Source organism: Copadichromis virginalis, linkage group LG7 (genome assembly GCF_057382275.1).
Source record: "Copadichromis virginalis isolate Kocher_CV1m ecotype Utaka linkage group LG7, C_Virginalis_male_GT1.1, whole genome shotgun sequence".
Classification (NCBI taxonomy): Eukaryota; Metazoa; Chordata; class Actinopteri; order Cichliformes; family Cichlidae; genus Copadichromis; species Copadichromis virginalis.
This window is the reverse complement of record NC_140624.1, coordinates 30,297,083-30,310,171: the sequence shown is the minus strand read 5'-3', so window position 1 is coordinate 30,310,171 and position 13,089 is coordinate 30,297,083. Positions and strand designations below refer to the sequence as shown.

Here is a 13,089-nt window from a genome sequence, read left to right as displayed (position 1 = left end):
ACTTAATCTGACCATGCTGTGTGTGTGTGTGTGTGTGTGTGTGTGTGTGTGTGTGTGTGTGTGTGTGTGTGAATTACCCTGTATGTTATTTCTGTGAACATAGTTTTTTTTTTTATGTTTTTATCTTTGATATAAGGCACTGCTACATAGAACAAACCAAAGAGCTTCCTTAGTGTCTCACAGTGAAACATTAAGAAGCAGTGTGTCCTGGCAGCTTCCACAGCCTGAAATGAGCGAGTTCAGATGATGACAGTAACGTGTAAAGGAAGTAGTACTACCTGCTGTCTCAGCAGGACCCTGAACAACATGCAGTGTGTAAGAAACATGTGGAGTGGAGACCAGATGCTGTTTTTGTCAGATTATTAGAGAAAGATATTGTAAGAAAATTACATTTAAATTCAATAAATGTTTTAACCTCAGACAAATCTGAGTTTTGTTTGAATACTATTAGCATTACAAGATGCAGTGTCTAACTACAGGTCAGAATAACATCGAATAAAATGATAATATTTGTTCCCATGAAGCTGAGGCTTTCATCACACAGGAGATTTAAAACTGATCACATGCTAATGGTTATAAGTTGTTATTTGAACAGTTATTTTCCTGAGAATTTGTTCTGAGGAACTTTGAGATAACATTGTTAACTTCTGTCCTACAATCCAGGAACACCACCCACACCAACTCCCTTTGTTTTCCTATGAGTAGGGTTTTTTTTTTTATAGTGGTCACACTGTTAAAATTCTTCTGGTGAAACTCTGTAAAATGAAATGGGAATATAAAGAAAAAGGATGAAGGCGAAAATTGATTTGATGTTTAAGTGTTGAACAGCAGTGAGTGAGTCTTTATATTTCCACAGGTTTGCAGACAGTGTCAGCTCGGTGCTGCAGGATGCAGAGTCAGACGCTGAAATATGTCTCTCATTTAGTATAGAAGTGTTTCTTTATCGTGTCAGAAAATTGAGCTGCTTATATATTTAAATATATTATTAAATGATCGAAGTGCCCTGTATGGACCCCACGATGTGAAATGAGTTTGATATCTCTGATGTAGGTGAAATAACAAAATATTTCAAGATAAACCTCAAAATAAAATCAGTCAGTATCCTTTCTACATATAATAATTTTACTGTGTCACTTCCACGGTTAACACAAAGGGTTTATAAAGCGAGAGCTTTAGTCTAGTTTTGTCTGTGGAGAGTAGATTTCATCACAGTAGCTGTCTTTCTGAAAGGACATAATTCACCCACTGGCATCTTCTTCTATGCTTTTTATCAACACACAGCAGTCAGGCTATTTTAAAATATATTGACTGAATTATAATATTCTGGACATTTGTCCGAGGAAATTTTCTCCTTAAATTATAACTGAACACCTCTGAAGTATAAGCTTAGTGAAATGATGGTTATAAGTGATGTTCTTTAGAACCTGTAAGAACCTTGATGCAGATCCAGGTGAGTATTCTGTACTGCCGTGTCTTGCTGCCTTTGACACAGTTGATGACGGTATCCTGACTGAAAAATCATGTTGGCCTCTTTGGATCATCTTAGGAGTGGTTCTCTTCTCATTCACAGCAGTTTTTCCTTTTTTGCTGCTAATTTTGGATCCTCTCCTGCGGTTCCCCCGAGGTTCGGTCTTTGGACCTATCTCGTTGGTTCTGTACACACTGAGTGACATTGGCCTCATGAACAACTCAAGAGTGGATATGTGGAAAAAAATGAAGGATGGATATTTTGCCTTGTATGTTTATTTCTAATTATTTGTGAAGTCTGGTTCATGTTGTACTCAAAAAACTATGGAAAAATAAGCAGTCTTGGCCTGTGATGGCTTGGCTGAGCTTCATTCATGAAAATCACACTTAAAACTGTAAAAGTTAAACGTAAAGCTGTTATAGAAGTTAATGCTTCCTTTGTGTTTGTAAGCTACTAAAATCAGCCAAAGCACTTATAAACATGATGACAGTCATGGCTGTATAAATGATCCACGTTCCACGGTTACTTCAGCTGTGCATTATTTTTAGCTCAACTTACAAAATCAACTTATACATGAAACTTTTGTATATATATTTTTCAGTGACAATTCTTTGATTCACATACTAATGGTCTCATTTGTAATGAATGTGTTAGTCAGGTATGTTTACAGATTTGTGTCTTTGGTAGAAAACTGAGTTTGACTGAGCTGATCTTAAGCTGTCTATGATGGGAAATTCATGTGGATGTAAGATGAGGTCCTCTTCTGCTCCTTTAGTTCCTTTCACTTCAGCCATCTCTCCTTCATGTACACAAACACTGAGAATGGAGTAAACCAGCTCAGTGTTTTCCCGTCTGCTCGAGCTCTGCCTCCTGCTGGCCTGAGGAGACGTGATAGTGCATAGATCAGACTGACTTCATCACATACTGAGGGCTTCATTGTCAAACGAAGACTCAAAAATACTCAGCAAAACAACTATTAGAACAGAACCCAACTTGTGTTTAAGTTAGAGTTACAGTTATATATTTAACACCCAAACACTTTATTCTTACTTTAATTGATTGACATCCTTATGAAATTCATATGGAAAGTAAGAAAATTATGAGTCTTTTGAAAATCTCAAACTCATCAGAACAATCTGTCCACTTCAGACAGCGTCTCCCTGCCCTCCAGCTTTGGCATCTGATTCACCACCCGTATACCTAGTTCAACCTTCCACATCTGGAAGCCCACTCTGGTGAGTTAGGGAAGAGTCAAAGGTTTCTACTACATTGTCATCCGGTCACCAAACCCAATTACTGAATAAGGAGTGTAATTATTCTAACTTTGAGGAAGAATCGTCCCCTAGTGTTTGATCATTCCCTTATCCCCGATGACACTTCTGATAGGTTGCTAAGTTTGAGACAAGGCCAGTGGAGCACTGATGATTGTGCTGAAGACACATCATGAGGTTTGTTTTGCACAGTTTAGATGATCAAGTGAAGAATGAGGTAGCATCAAGTGATGACACAGAAACATTTGAAACATTGGTTTCTCTGCCTATCAAGACAGACAACTGCCTGCAGAAAAGAAGAGTAGGTGAGAACTCCAGATCCCAGCTTTCCTTGAAGACGGGAAGTGGCATCACCACAAAGTGTCAAATCGTGGTGTGTGGAGAGAAGGAAGAGAGGACCTTCACTCGCAAGCTGGTGAAGGATGGTCTTTATTGTGGAGACAGGATGAACAGAACAGGATAGAGACTGACTGAATGACTGAACTGAACCAGAAACACACAAATCGATGATGACAAGACAGAAAAGGAGAAAACTAAGGACTTAAATACACAGGAGTGATGATGATGATAAGAGTCAGGTCAGAACACAGCTACAACCAAATCTGACTAATAACACACAAGAAGTAGAACTAAACGCAATGCATGGAGACAGATGACTAACACAATAAATCAGGAAACATGAACATAGAGAAAATAAACAGAACATGTCCATTTACTTCTCTGATACACTGTGGCATGTGACAAGATTTACATATCACCCAGGTAGGGGGGGTGACATGTTTTTCTTGGTATCATTCATGGCATCCTAATGAATATAGTCTTTGAATGTGGCCATCAATTTACATCACAGGTATGGAAAGTTTTCTCTTCAGCCTTAGGAGCACGACTGAATTTATCTTCAGGTTTTTACCCCAAATCGAAATTAGATGAAAGAATATATGGATTAACGACTTATCTGTAAATCCTTGCAAAGTAATCCTGTGTAAGGGACTGAACATAATCCCTGTAAAAATTACTCAAGTTTACCATGAAGCATTCTGGGTCGTTTTGATGCAATAAACTCATCTTTAACCTTTGTGGAGTGTCTGCTCTGAGGTGAGGTCACATCCATCCTGTATTCAAATAATGGGTTAAAAACAGTGAGTACACAGCTTTCCCAGGTGTGTCCTGCCAGGTAAAGTCTATCAAGGGTTTTACCAAAAATAACCACTAACTGTCAGTGTGACAGAGGGAACACTGGATGTTATAGATGACCTACCTGAGCAGGTGAAATCGAGGATGTTGAGAGAATAAACTGATGTTACACACTCCCTTACAGCACAGAAAGACTGGACACACTCAGGTTTGATCCTTGTTGGAAGTCTGGCTAAGGACTTTGTTATCATTCTCAAAGAAACAGCAGAACCACAGCCCAGATGTTCACAGATAACAGCTGCCTCCTTCAGGCTCCAGTTGGGGACAAAGACTGGTTTCCAATCTCCCAGTTTCACTTCCAGTATACCTGCACAGGGACTGACTCCTCCCATCAACCTGACAGGCTCTGAACAGAAAGCAGAGAGTCATCAGTAAAAGAATAAAGTGAGTTTGAACCACAAAAAGCTGCAGCTCCTCTTCTACCTGAGCAGGTGAGTCCAACAGCTTTGCCAGGTGAGCAGCTGTTTCTAGCTGAGCCTGAGCTTCTACAGTCCAGGAGAGCAGACTCATGGCCTCCACACTGGAACTCTTTGCTCCACACTGGAGCCTCCACTTCTCCATAGAGCGCCCCCTGGAGGACCGAAGGAGGCCCACAGCCGAGCTCCCTACAGACCACCTCTGCATCCTGCTGGTCAAAGTCAGCTTCACACACTGAGGACCAGCTCTGGTCAGACTTCACCTCCAGTCTGCCTGAACACAGACTGGAACCATTCAGCAGCCTGACAGAGTCTGGAGACATCAGAGAAGATCAAACAGAGAGATCAGAGACAGCAGACACACAAGAAAAAGATGGCAGCAAACAACTATTCACTGATTCAAACTCAGCACAACTGTAACATGACTTCATCATTAACAACAGAACTCATCTTTCTAACAGGAGACATGTTAGTATCACATTTACATTTTATACAGTGGACAGGCTCTCACTGATTTCTGATGTTTTACAAATGATGGCAAAACAGCTGCAGTTCTTTGTTGTGCTCTTCTGATACTCAACAATTATTGCTCTACACATACAACCTATATAAAAATCTTCTATTTAAAAAAATGTTCTAATGATTTTAGAGAGACAGGATGGAAAAGTAGGCCAATTCACTTCCATTGCTGAGGCAGATTATCTATGGTTGTAAGGTCTTCAGTGACAGATGCAGCAGTCACTCCTGAAAAGACTGTGATAATCAGATGTAAAGTGAACGGAAGAAGGAGTCCTATTGATTGGTTAGCTTTGGTGCCCAAGGGGAGCTGGGAGAATCACTGGGGCAAGCTAAGGGTAGATTTAGTGACTAAAGAATCAAAAACCTAGGTGTGGTTAAAGGAACAAAAATTTTGGTCAGGCTGAAAAAGATCCTGGAGAGTTGGGTCCATCTAAGGAGAGCATGCCACTTTTCTGTATACAATCTAAAGAGTGAGGAGTTGGCACTTAGGAATACTTTGAGGATATCGCAAATCTCACTGACATACCTTCTGTAAATGGAAGCATAGTCTGGAGACAAGGGTACAACTCACTTTAGCTGCTGTGTGCAAGCTGTTACTGTGCCATACATGATGTCATAAATATTTTTGCCTGATTGGCTTACCTGAACAGGTGAGATCTAGGACAAAAAAAGACAAACTTGAAGAGACACAATCCCTAAGAGCAGATCCAGACTGAACACAATCAGGTTTGAGCTGCCACACCAATGTCAGTGACTTCTGTCTCTGTTCTACTGAAACAGCAGAGCCACAATCCAGATGTTCACACACAACAGCTGCTGCCTTCAGTGTCCAGTCAGATTCTTCCACTGGTCTCCACTCTCCGAGGTGTTTCACCTCCACCGTACCTGCACAGAGATTAGCTCCTCCCACCAACCTGACATCATCCGGCTCTGAACAGAAAGCAGAGAGTCATCAGTAAAGAAGTGAATTTACTTCTGAACAGATTAATTGAACTTTCATTCTTTATTCTCTCTGATTTCATCCTTTTACCTGTAGCATTGTGTTTTTCTTCAGCCTGGAGTCCTGAGTAGGAAACCAAAGAAGAAAAAACCCACATATTTAAGGCAAAACATTGATTGGAGCTCAGCAGAGGACAGAACAAAATCTCAGACCGGTTTTTGAGGAATTTGCTATCAGCTCACATATTATCAAATTCACCATGAGTCATTTTATCAGTCTGCTTTCAGAGACATGAACATGTGAAAAAACAGACCAGAGAGTGCTTTACACAGGCCAACAAGTGAATTTAATATAAAAGTAGACCTGTCCCTTGACCTGATCCAGTTCTCCACAGGGCTTTTGTGAATCACTCTTTATCTGACACCTCAATCAGGACCAATCTGTCTTTGGAGACTCTATCAAAAGCCCAGGAATATATCACTGGGACACCCCTACCATTCAACAATGGTAATGTGGCAATCCATAGAGGGGTATTGTCACTATTATTACTATCATCAGTATTAGTATTAGTAGAACCAGTTGTTAATATCAGCTCTTTAACATTGGGAATCCTATGTGGTTGATAAATTGTTAGTTACATTCAAAGGAGATAAATTAAACTCATGCCTTGATATTTTTACTCAAGTTTCCTATTGGCTTAAAAATTAAAGTTATGTTTGTATAATTACTCTTACTTCTAATTGAATGTTCAATACAACAATGATCAGCTCAGAGAATGTGTCACTGTTGTTCTTACCTGAGCAGGTTACTTTCAGGACATTGGATGAATAACCTGATTTTGCACATTCCCACAAAGCGGATCCAGGTTTGACACAGTCAGGTCTGATTAACCACACATTTTTTTCTGTAGAGTCTTCAGATTGGGCAGAAACAGCAGAACCACAGCCCAGATGTTCACAAACAACAGCTGCTGCCTTCAGGTTCCAATGACGGATAAAAACTGGTTTCCAGTCCCCCAAATATTTCAATTCCAGTATACCTGCACAGTGACTGTCTCCTCCCACCAACCTGATACGATCAGGCTCTAACAGAAAGCAGAGAGTCATCAGTAAAAGAATAAAGTGAGTTTGAACCACATCAAAGCTGCAGCTCCTCTTCTACCTGAGCAGGTGAGTCCAACAGCTTTGCCAGCTGAGCAGCTGTTTCTAGCTGAGCCTGAGCTTCTACAGTCCAGGAGAGCAGACTCATGGCCTCCACACTGGAACTCTTTGCTCCACACTGGAGCCTCCACTTCTCCATAGAGCGCCCCCTGGAGGACTGAAGGAGGCCCACAGCCGAGCTCCCTACAGACCACCTCTGCATCCTGCTGGTCAAAGTCAGCTTCACACACTGAGGACCAGCTCTGGTTAGACTTCACCTCCAGTCTGCCTGAACACAGACTGGAACCATTCAGCAGCCTGACAGAGTCTGGAGACATCAGAGAAGATCAAACAGAGAGATCAGAGACAGCAGACACACAAGAAAAAGATGGCAGCAAACAACTATTCACTGATTCAACCTCAGCACAACTCAACATGACTTCATCATTAACAACAGAACACATCTTTATAACATCACACACTGGACACTTTTTAGCATAATAATAATAATAATAAATTTTATTTACGAGCGCCTTTCAAGTCACCCAAGGACACTTTACAATAAGAAGACACATAGTAAAACAATGGCAAGATAAGAACAATAAAACAAAAGCACATGATAAAATTAACAAACAGTGGATTCACAGTCAATATGCAGATTTGAATCAAGGACAGTGCGTAGACAATTATTATAAGATAACAACAAATCATCAGGAGTAGAATAGAAGTCCGGAATCTGAACATTGTCCAAACTGGTAGTGAGAATGTCCATATCAATGTTCTTGATGTTGCGGAACGAGATGAGACGGGTTGGCTTGGTAGAAGAGCAACAGAGAGTGAGGTTAAATGAAAGGAGGAAGTGGTCATTTATGGGGATTTCAGTAGCAGAAAGATTCGAGGGAGTAAGACCAGAACAGCAGACCAAGTCCAGGGTGTGGCCTTTAGAGTGAGTGGGAAAGTCAATAAATTGTTTAAATTCAGAGCCTTCCAAACAGGAAGAAAGGTCTCTGGTGAGCAGAAGGTCATTATTGTCCATGTGAATATTGAAATCTCCCACCAAGATCACATTTGGGGAGAGAGATGAAAGATGGGTTAGTAGATTAGCAAAGTCACTGAGGAAGACAGGGTTAGGTTTGGGGGGGCAGTATACAGTAGCTATGATGGTGGGAATGTGATGACATTTACATTTAACACTGGAGCAGCTCTCACTGATTTTTGAAGATGTTCAAAATGACGCCACATCATTACGACCTGCAGATGTCTCTATTATGTTCCTTCCTTCTCAGCAATAATTTCAACAATTTCCATCTTTTGCATTTCTATGAAAAGATTAATAATTCAAAATAAATAATTTTAGAACAAACTCCCAAAAATCTTAATCTAAATCTAAAAAAAATCTAACTGGATCACTACATTAAGGAAGTGCCCAGAGTGAAGGAGGTTGTCTGTGTGTGGAGATACTGATGAACTCTGGTTGGACAGAATTTGTGTCTCAGATTTGTGTCCAGGTGTTCTTTGGTGTCTTTTTATGAAGCTAACCAACAAGTTTCATTAAGCTAAAAGAGGAGTTCTCCTGGGCTGGCTGGTAGTTAGCTCAGAGGAACTCTGAAGCTCTGTTCTTCATGGCTTCTGGGCAGTCTGCTGCTAGTCTATCTAGTGTGTGTGTGTAAATCAGGTACATTACTACCAATCATTGACTCACCTGAGCAAGTGAAATCCACTATAGAGGAGGAGGATCCTGATATTACACACTCTCCCAGAGCAGCTCCAGACTGAGCACAGTCAGAATTGATCATCCACACAGATCTGCCCGCACACTCTTTTCTCTCTTCTACAGAAACAGCAGAGCCACAGTCCAGATGTTCGCAGAATATAGCTGATGTTTTTAATGTCCAGTCAGACATGTCTATGGGTCTCCACTCTCCCAGATGTTTTATCTCAAGTGTTCCTGCACAGCGACTGGCTCCTCTCACCAGCCTGGCAAACTCTGAATAGATGGCAGAAAATCATCAGTACAGACGTGAATTTAATTTTCAAAAGGATGAAGTCAAACTGCCCTGCTTATTTTGCTTCTGTGGCTGTTTACTTCTTTTTAGGATGATTACCTGTTGAGTCATGTTTTTCTTCAGCCTGGACTCCTGAGGAGAAAGTTAGACAAGAAATATCAGTCACACTCAGCTGTGGACAGAGCAAACTGCATTCCAGCTGTATACAGTGCGAGCAGGAAGCCTCTTCCCTTTCCTGAATGAGGTTGACTGCTTAGCATGAGACAGCAGTGTGTGCTACAATTTTTTCATTCTGATAAACACACTTTATCTGACATATTACTGAACATGAACCCATGTGATGCTGCTGAATAAGGGGCTCTGAAGTGAATACAAATTCCTTTGATATGAACTGTGCGTTTGGGTGATGCAGATGTGTAGGCCAGTCCTACCTGAGCTCCACAGCAGCACCACCAGCAGCAGCAGTGGATCCATGTCCAGGCAGGCGTCTCTCTGATGATACTCAGTGTTTAACCACACTGAGAGGCGGAGCTTCACTGGGATCTGATCTGATTTTTAAAAAATTGGTTTAGTGTCACATGATCAGTTTTTCCTGTGTGTCAGGACTGAATGAAAGTTCACCTCATGAAAAGTTCATGAGGTGAACTGCTGGCTGCTGTTCACCTTTGTACACTAGATATACCACTAATAAACACAGACACTTAAAAATGATGTGTTATTAAAGCTAATAACACATCAAACTGAGGTTATTGTACTCGGCCCTGAAAATCTTAGAAATATGGTATCTAACCAGATTCTTACTCTGGATGGCATTACCTTGGCCTCCAGTAATGCTGTGAGGAACCTTGGAGTCATTTTTGACCAGGACATGTCCTTCAATGCACATACTAAACAAATATGTAGGACTGCTTTTTTCCATGTGCACAACATCTCTAAAGTTAGAAATATCCTGTCTCTTAGTGACGCTGAAAAACTAGTTCATGCATTTATTACTTCCAGACTGGACTACTATAATATTTATTATCAGGATGTCCAAAAAACTCACTGAAAAGCCTTCAGTTAAAGCAAAATGCTGCAGCAAGAGTCCTGACAGGGACTAGAAAGAGAGAGCAGATTTCTCCTGTATTGGCTTCCCTTCATTGGCTTCCTGTTAAATCCAGAATTGAATTCAAAATCCTGCTCCTCACATACAAGGTCTTAAATAATCAGGCCTCATCTTATGTTAATGACCTTGTAGTACCATATCACCCTATTAGAGCACTTCACTCTCGCTCTGCAGGCCTACTTGTTGTTCCTAGAGTATTTAAAAGTAGAATGGGAGGGAGAGCCTTCAGTTTTCAGGCCCCTCTTCTGTGGAACCAACTTCTGGTTTGGATTCAGGAGACAGACACTATCTCTACTTTTAAGATTAGGCTTAAAACTTTCCTTTTTGCTAGAGCATACAGGGAGTGCAGAATTATTAGGCAAGTTGTATTTTTGAGGAATAATGTTATTATTGAACAACAACCATGTTCTCAATGAACCCAAAAAACTCATTAATATCAAAGCTGAATGTTTTTGGAAGTAGTTTTTAGTTTGTTTTTAGTTTTAGCTATTTTAGGGGGATATCTGTGTGTGCAGGTGACTATTACTGTGCATAATTATTAGGAAACTTAACAAAAAACAAATATATACCCATTTCAATTATTTATTTTTACCAGTGAAACCAATATAACATCTCCACATTCACAAATATACATTTCTGACATTCAAAAACAAAACAAAAACAAATCAGCGACCAATATAGCCACCTTTCTTTGCAAGGACACTCAAAAGCCTGCCATCCATGGATTCTGTCAGTGTTTTGATCTGTTCACCATCAACATTGCGTGCAGCAGCAACCACAGCCTCCCAGACACTGTTCAGAGAGGTGTACTGTTTTCCCTCCTTGTAAATCTCACATTTGATGATGGACCACAGGTTCTCAATGGGGTTCAGATCAGGTGAACAAGGAGGCCATGTCATTAGTTTTTCTTCTTTTATACCCTTTCTTGCCAGCCACGCTGTGGAGTACTTGGACGCGTGTGATGGAGCATTGTCCTGCATGAAAATCATGTTTTTCTTGAAGGATGCAGACTTCTTCCTGTACCACTGCTTGAAGAAGGTGTCTTCCAGAAACTGGCAGTAGGACTGGGAGTTGAGCTTGACTCCATCCTCAACCCGAAAAGGCCCCACAAGCTCATCTTTGATGATACCAGCCCAAACCAGTACTCCACCTCCACCTTGCTGGCGTCTGAGTCGGACTGGAGCTCTCTGCCCTTTACCAATCCAGCCACGGGCCCATCCATCTGGCCCATCAAGACTCACTCTCATTTCATCAGTCCATAAAACCTTAGAAAAACCAGTCTTGAGATATTTCTTGGCCCAGTCTTGACGTTTCAGCTTGTGTGTCTTGTTCAGTGGTGCTCGTCTTTCAGCCTTTCTTACCTTGGCCATGTCTCTGAGTATTGCACACCTTGTGCTTTTGGGCACTCCAGTGATGTTGCAGCTCTGAAATATGGCCAAACTGGTGGCAAGTGGCATCTTGGCAGCTGCACGCTTGACTTTTCTCAGTTCATGGGCAGTTATTTTGTGCCTTGGTTTTTCCACACGCTTCTTGCGACCCTGTTGACTATTTTGAATGAAACGCTTGATTGTTCGATGATCACGCTTCAGAAGCTTTGCAATTTTGAGACTGCTGCATCCCTCTGCAAGATATCTCACTATTTCTGAGCCTGTCAAGTCCTTCTTTTGACCCATTTTGCCAAAGGAAAGGACGTTGCCTAATAATTATGCACACCTGATACAGGGTGTTGATGTCATTAGACCACACCCCTTCTCATTACAGAGATGCACATCATCTAATATGCTTAATTGGTAGTAGGCTTTCGAGCCTATACAGCTTGGAGTAAGACAACATGCATGAAGAGGATGATGTGGACAAAATACTCATTTGCCTAAAAATTCTGCACTCCCTGTATAGTTTGGGCTGGATCAGGTGACCCTGAATCCTCCCTTAGTTATGCTGCAATAGACGTAGGCTGCCGGGGATTCCCATGATGCATTGAGTTTTTCCTTTCCAGTCACCTTTCTCGCTCACTATGTGTTAATAGACCTCTCTGCATTGAATCATATCTGTTCTTAACCTCTGTCTCTCTTCCACAGCATTTATCCTGTCTTCCTTCTCTCACCCCAACCGGTCGCAGCAGATGGCCGCCCCTCCCTGAGCCTGGTTCTGCCGGAGGTTTCTTTCTGTTAAAAGGGAGTTTTTCCTTCCCACTGTCGCCAAAGTTCTTGCTCATAGGGGGTCATATGATTGTTGGGTCTTTCTCTGTATCTATTATTGTGCGATCTACTGTACAATATAAAGCGCCTTGAGGCAACTGTTGTTGTGATTTGGCGCTATATAAATAAAATTGAATTGAATTGAATCATACTGATATGTGTTCTTTTTGCATCCTCTGACACAATTATAGTTACAGACTCTCTCTCTGCCCAAACCTATCTTTTGATCATAAGTAATTTACCTAAAAAGTGACAAAACAAACTCAAAGTTCATTAATTTGACTGAAATGGGGACCCTAAATATGGATTTTCAATGAAGAAATATCATTGAAGTGATTTTTTTGCCACAACAGCTGTAGTAAATTCTGATATCATGACATCTCTCAACCACACAAAGCTGAGAAAATGAGCAGCCTGATGCTTTAAGAGAATGAAGTTTAATTCTTGGCCTGAATTATTGATCATTGTGTTCTTGATCTGAGTGTTCACTGTTAAGTGGAGTCAGCTGTGTCACTCCACACAGCTGCTCCATCAGGAAGCAGGAGGGTGGAACAGGACCAGAGAGTACCAGCGCACACACCCAGCACTGCTTCACTACTGCATCAGCAGATGAAACATCAGCTCACATTTCATGGACTTATTGCCTAAAGCAATGAGTCACAGCAGCTCAGTGCAAAGTCGTCCTGAATGAGAGAGAGCTCTTCTTCCACAGGTCAACTGACTCATTTAACAGTTTGATGAGTGTGACAGGTGACATGTTGTGGCCTTCACATTCAGCAGAGCTCACCTGTGGGCCACGCTGGAGCTTGGTGGACCCCACTGCTGGTTTTGAT

At 41.3% G+C, this 13,089-nt stretch overlaps 1 protein-coding gene across 1 annotated transcript; it reads right to left on the bottom strand.

Annotated features, from left to right (window-relative positions):
* Positions 1 to 2,305: 2,305 nt before the first annotated feature.
* Positions 2,306 to 9,476, bottom strand: LOC146705309 (scavenger receptor cysteine-rich type 1 protein M130-like). The gene is made up of 8 exons (XM_085460994.1): positions 9,385 to 9,476; positions 9,053 to 9,085; positions 8,650 to 8,934; positions 6,970 to 7,275; positions 5,511 to 5,798; positions 4,357 to 4,662; positions 3,998 to 4,279; positions 2,306 to 2,346 (listed from the first exon to the last, which is right to left on the bottom strand). Exons 1-8 carry the CDS (start codon positions 9,425 to 9,427, stop codon positions 2,306 to 2,308), a joined length of 1,584 nt encoding a protein of 527 aa, XP_085317120.1. The 5' UTR covers positions 9,428 to 9,476.
* Between the last annotated feature and the right edge of the window lie 3,613 nt (positions 9,477 to 13,089).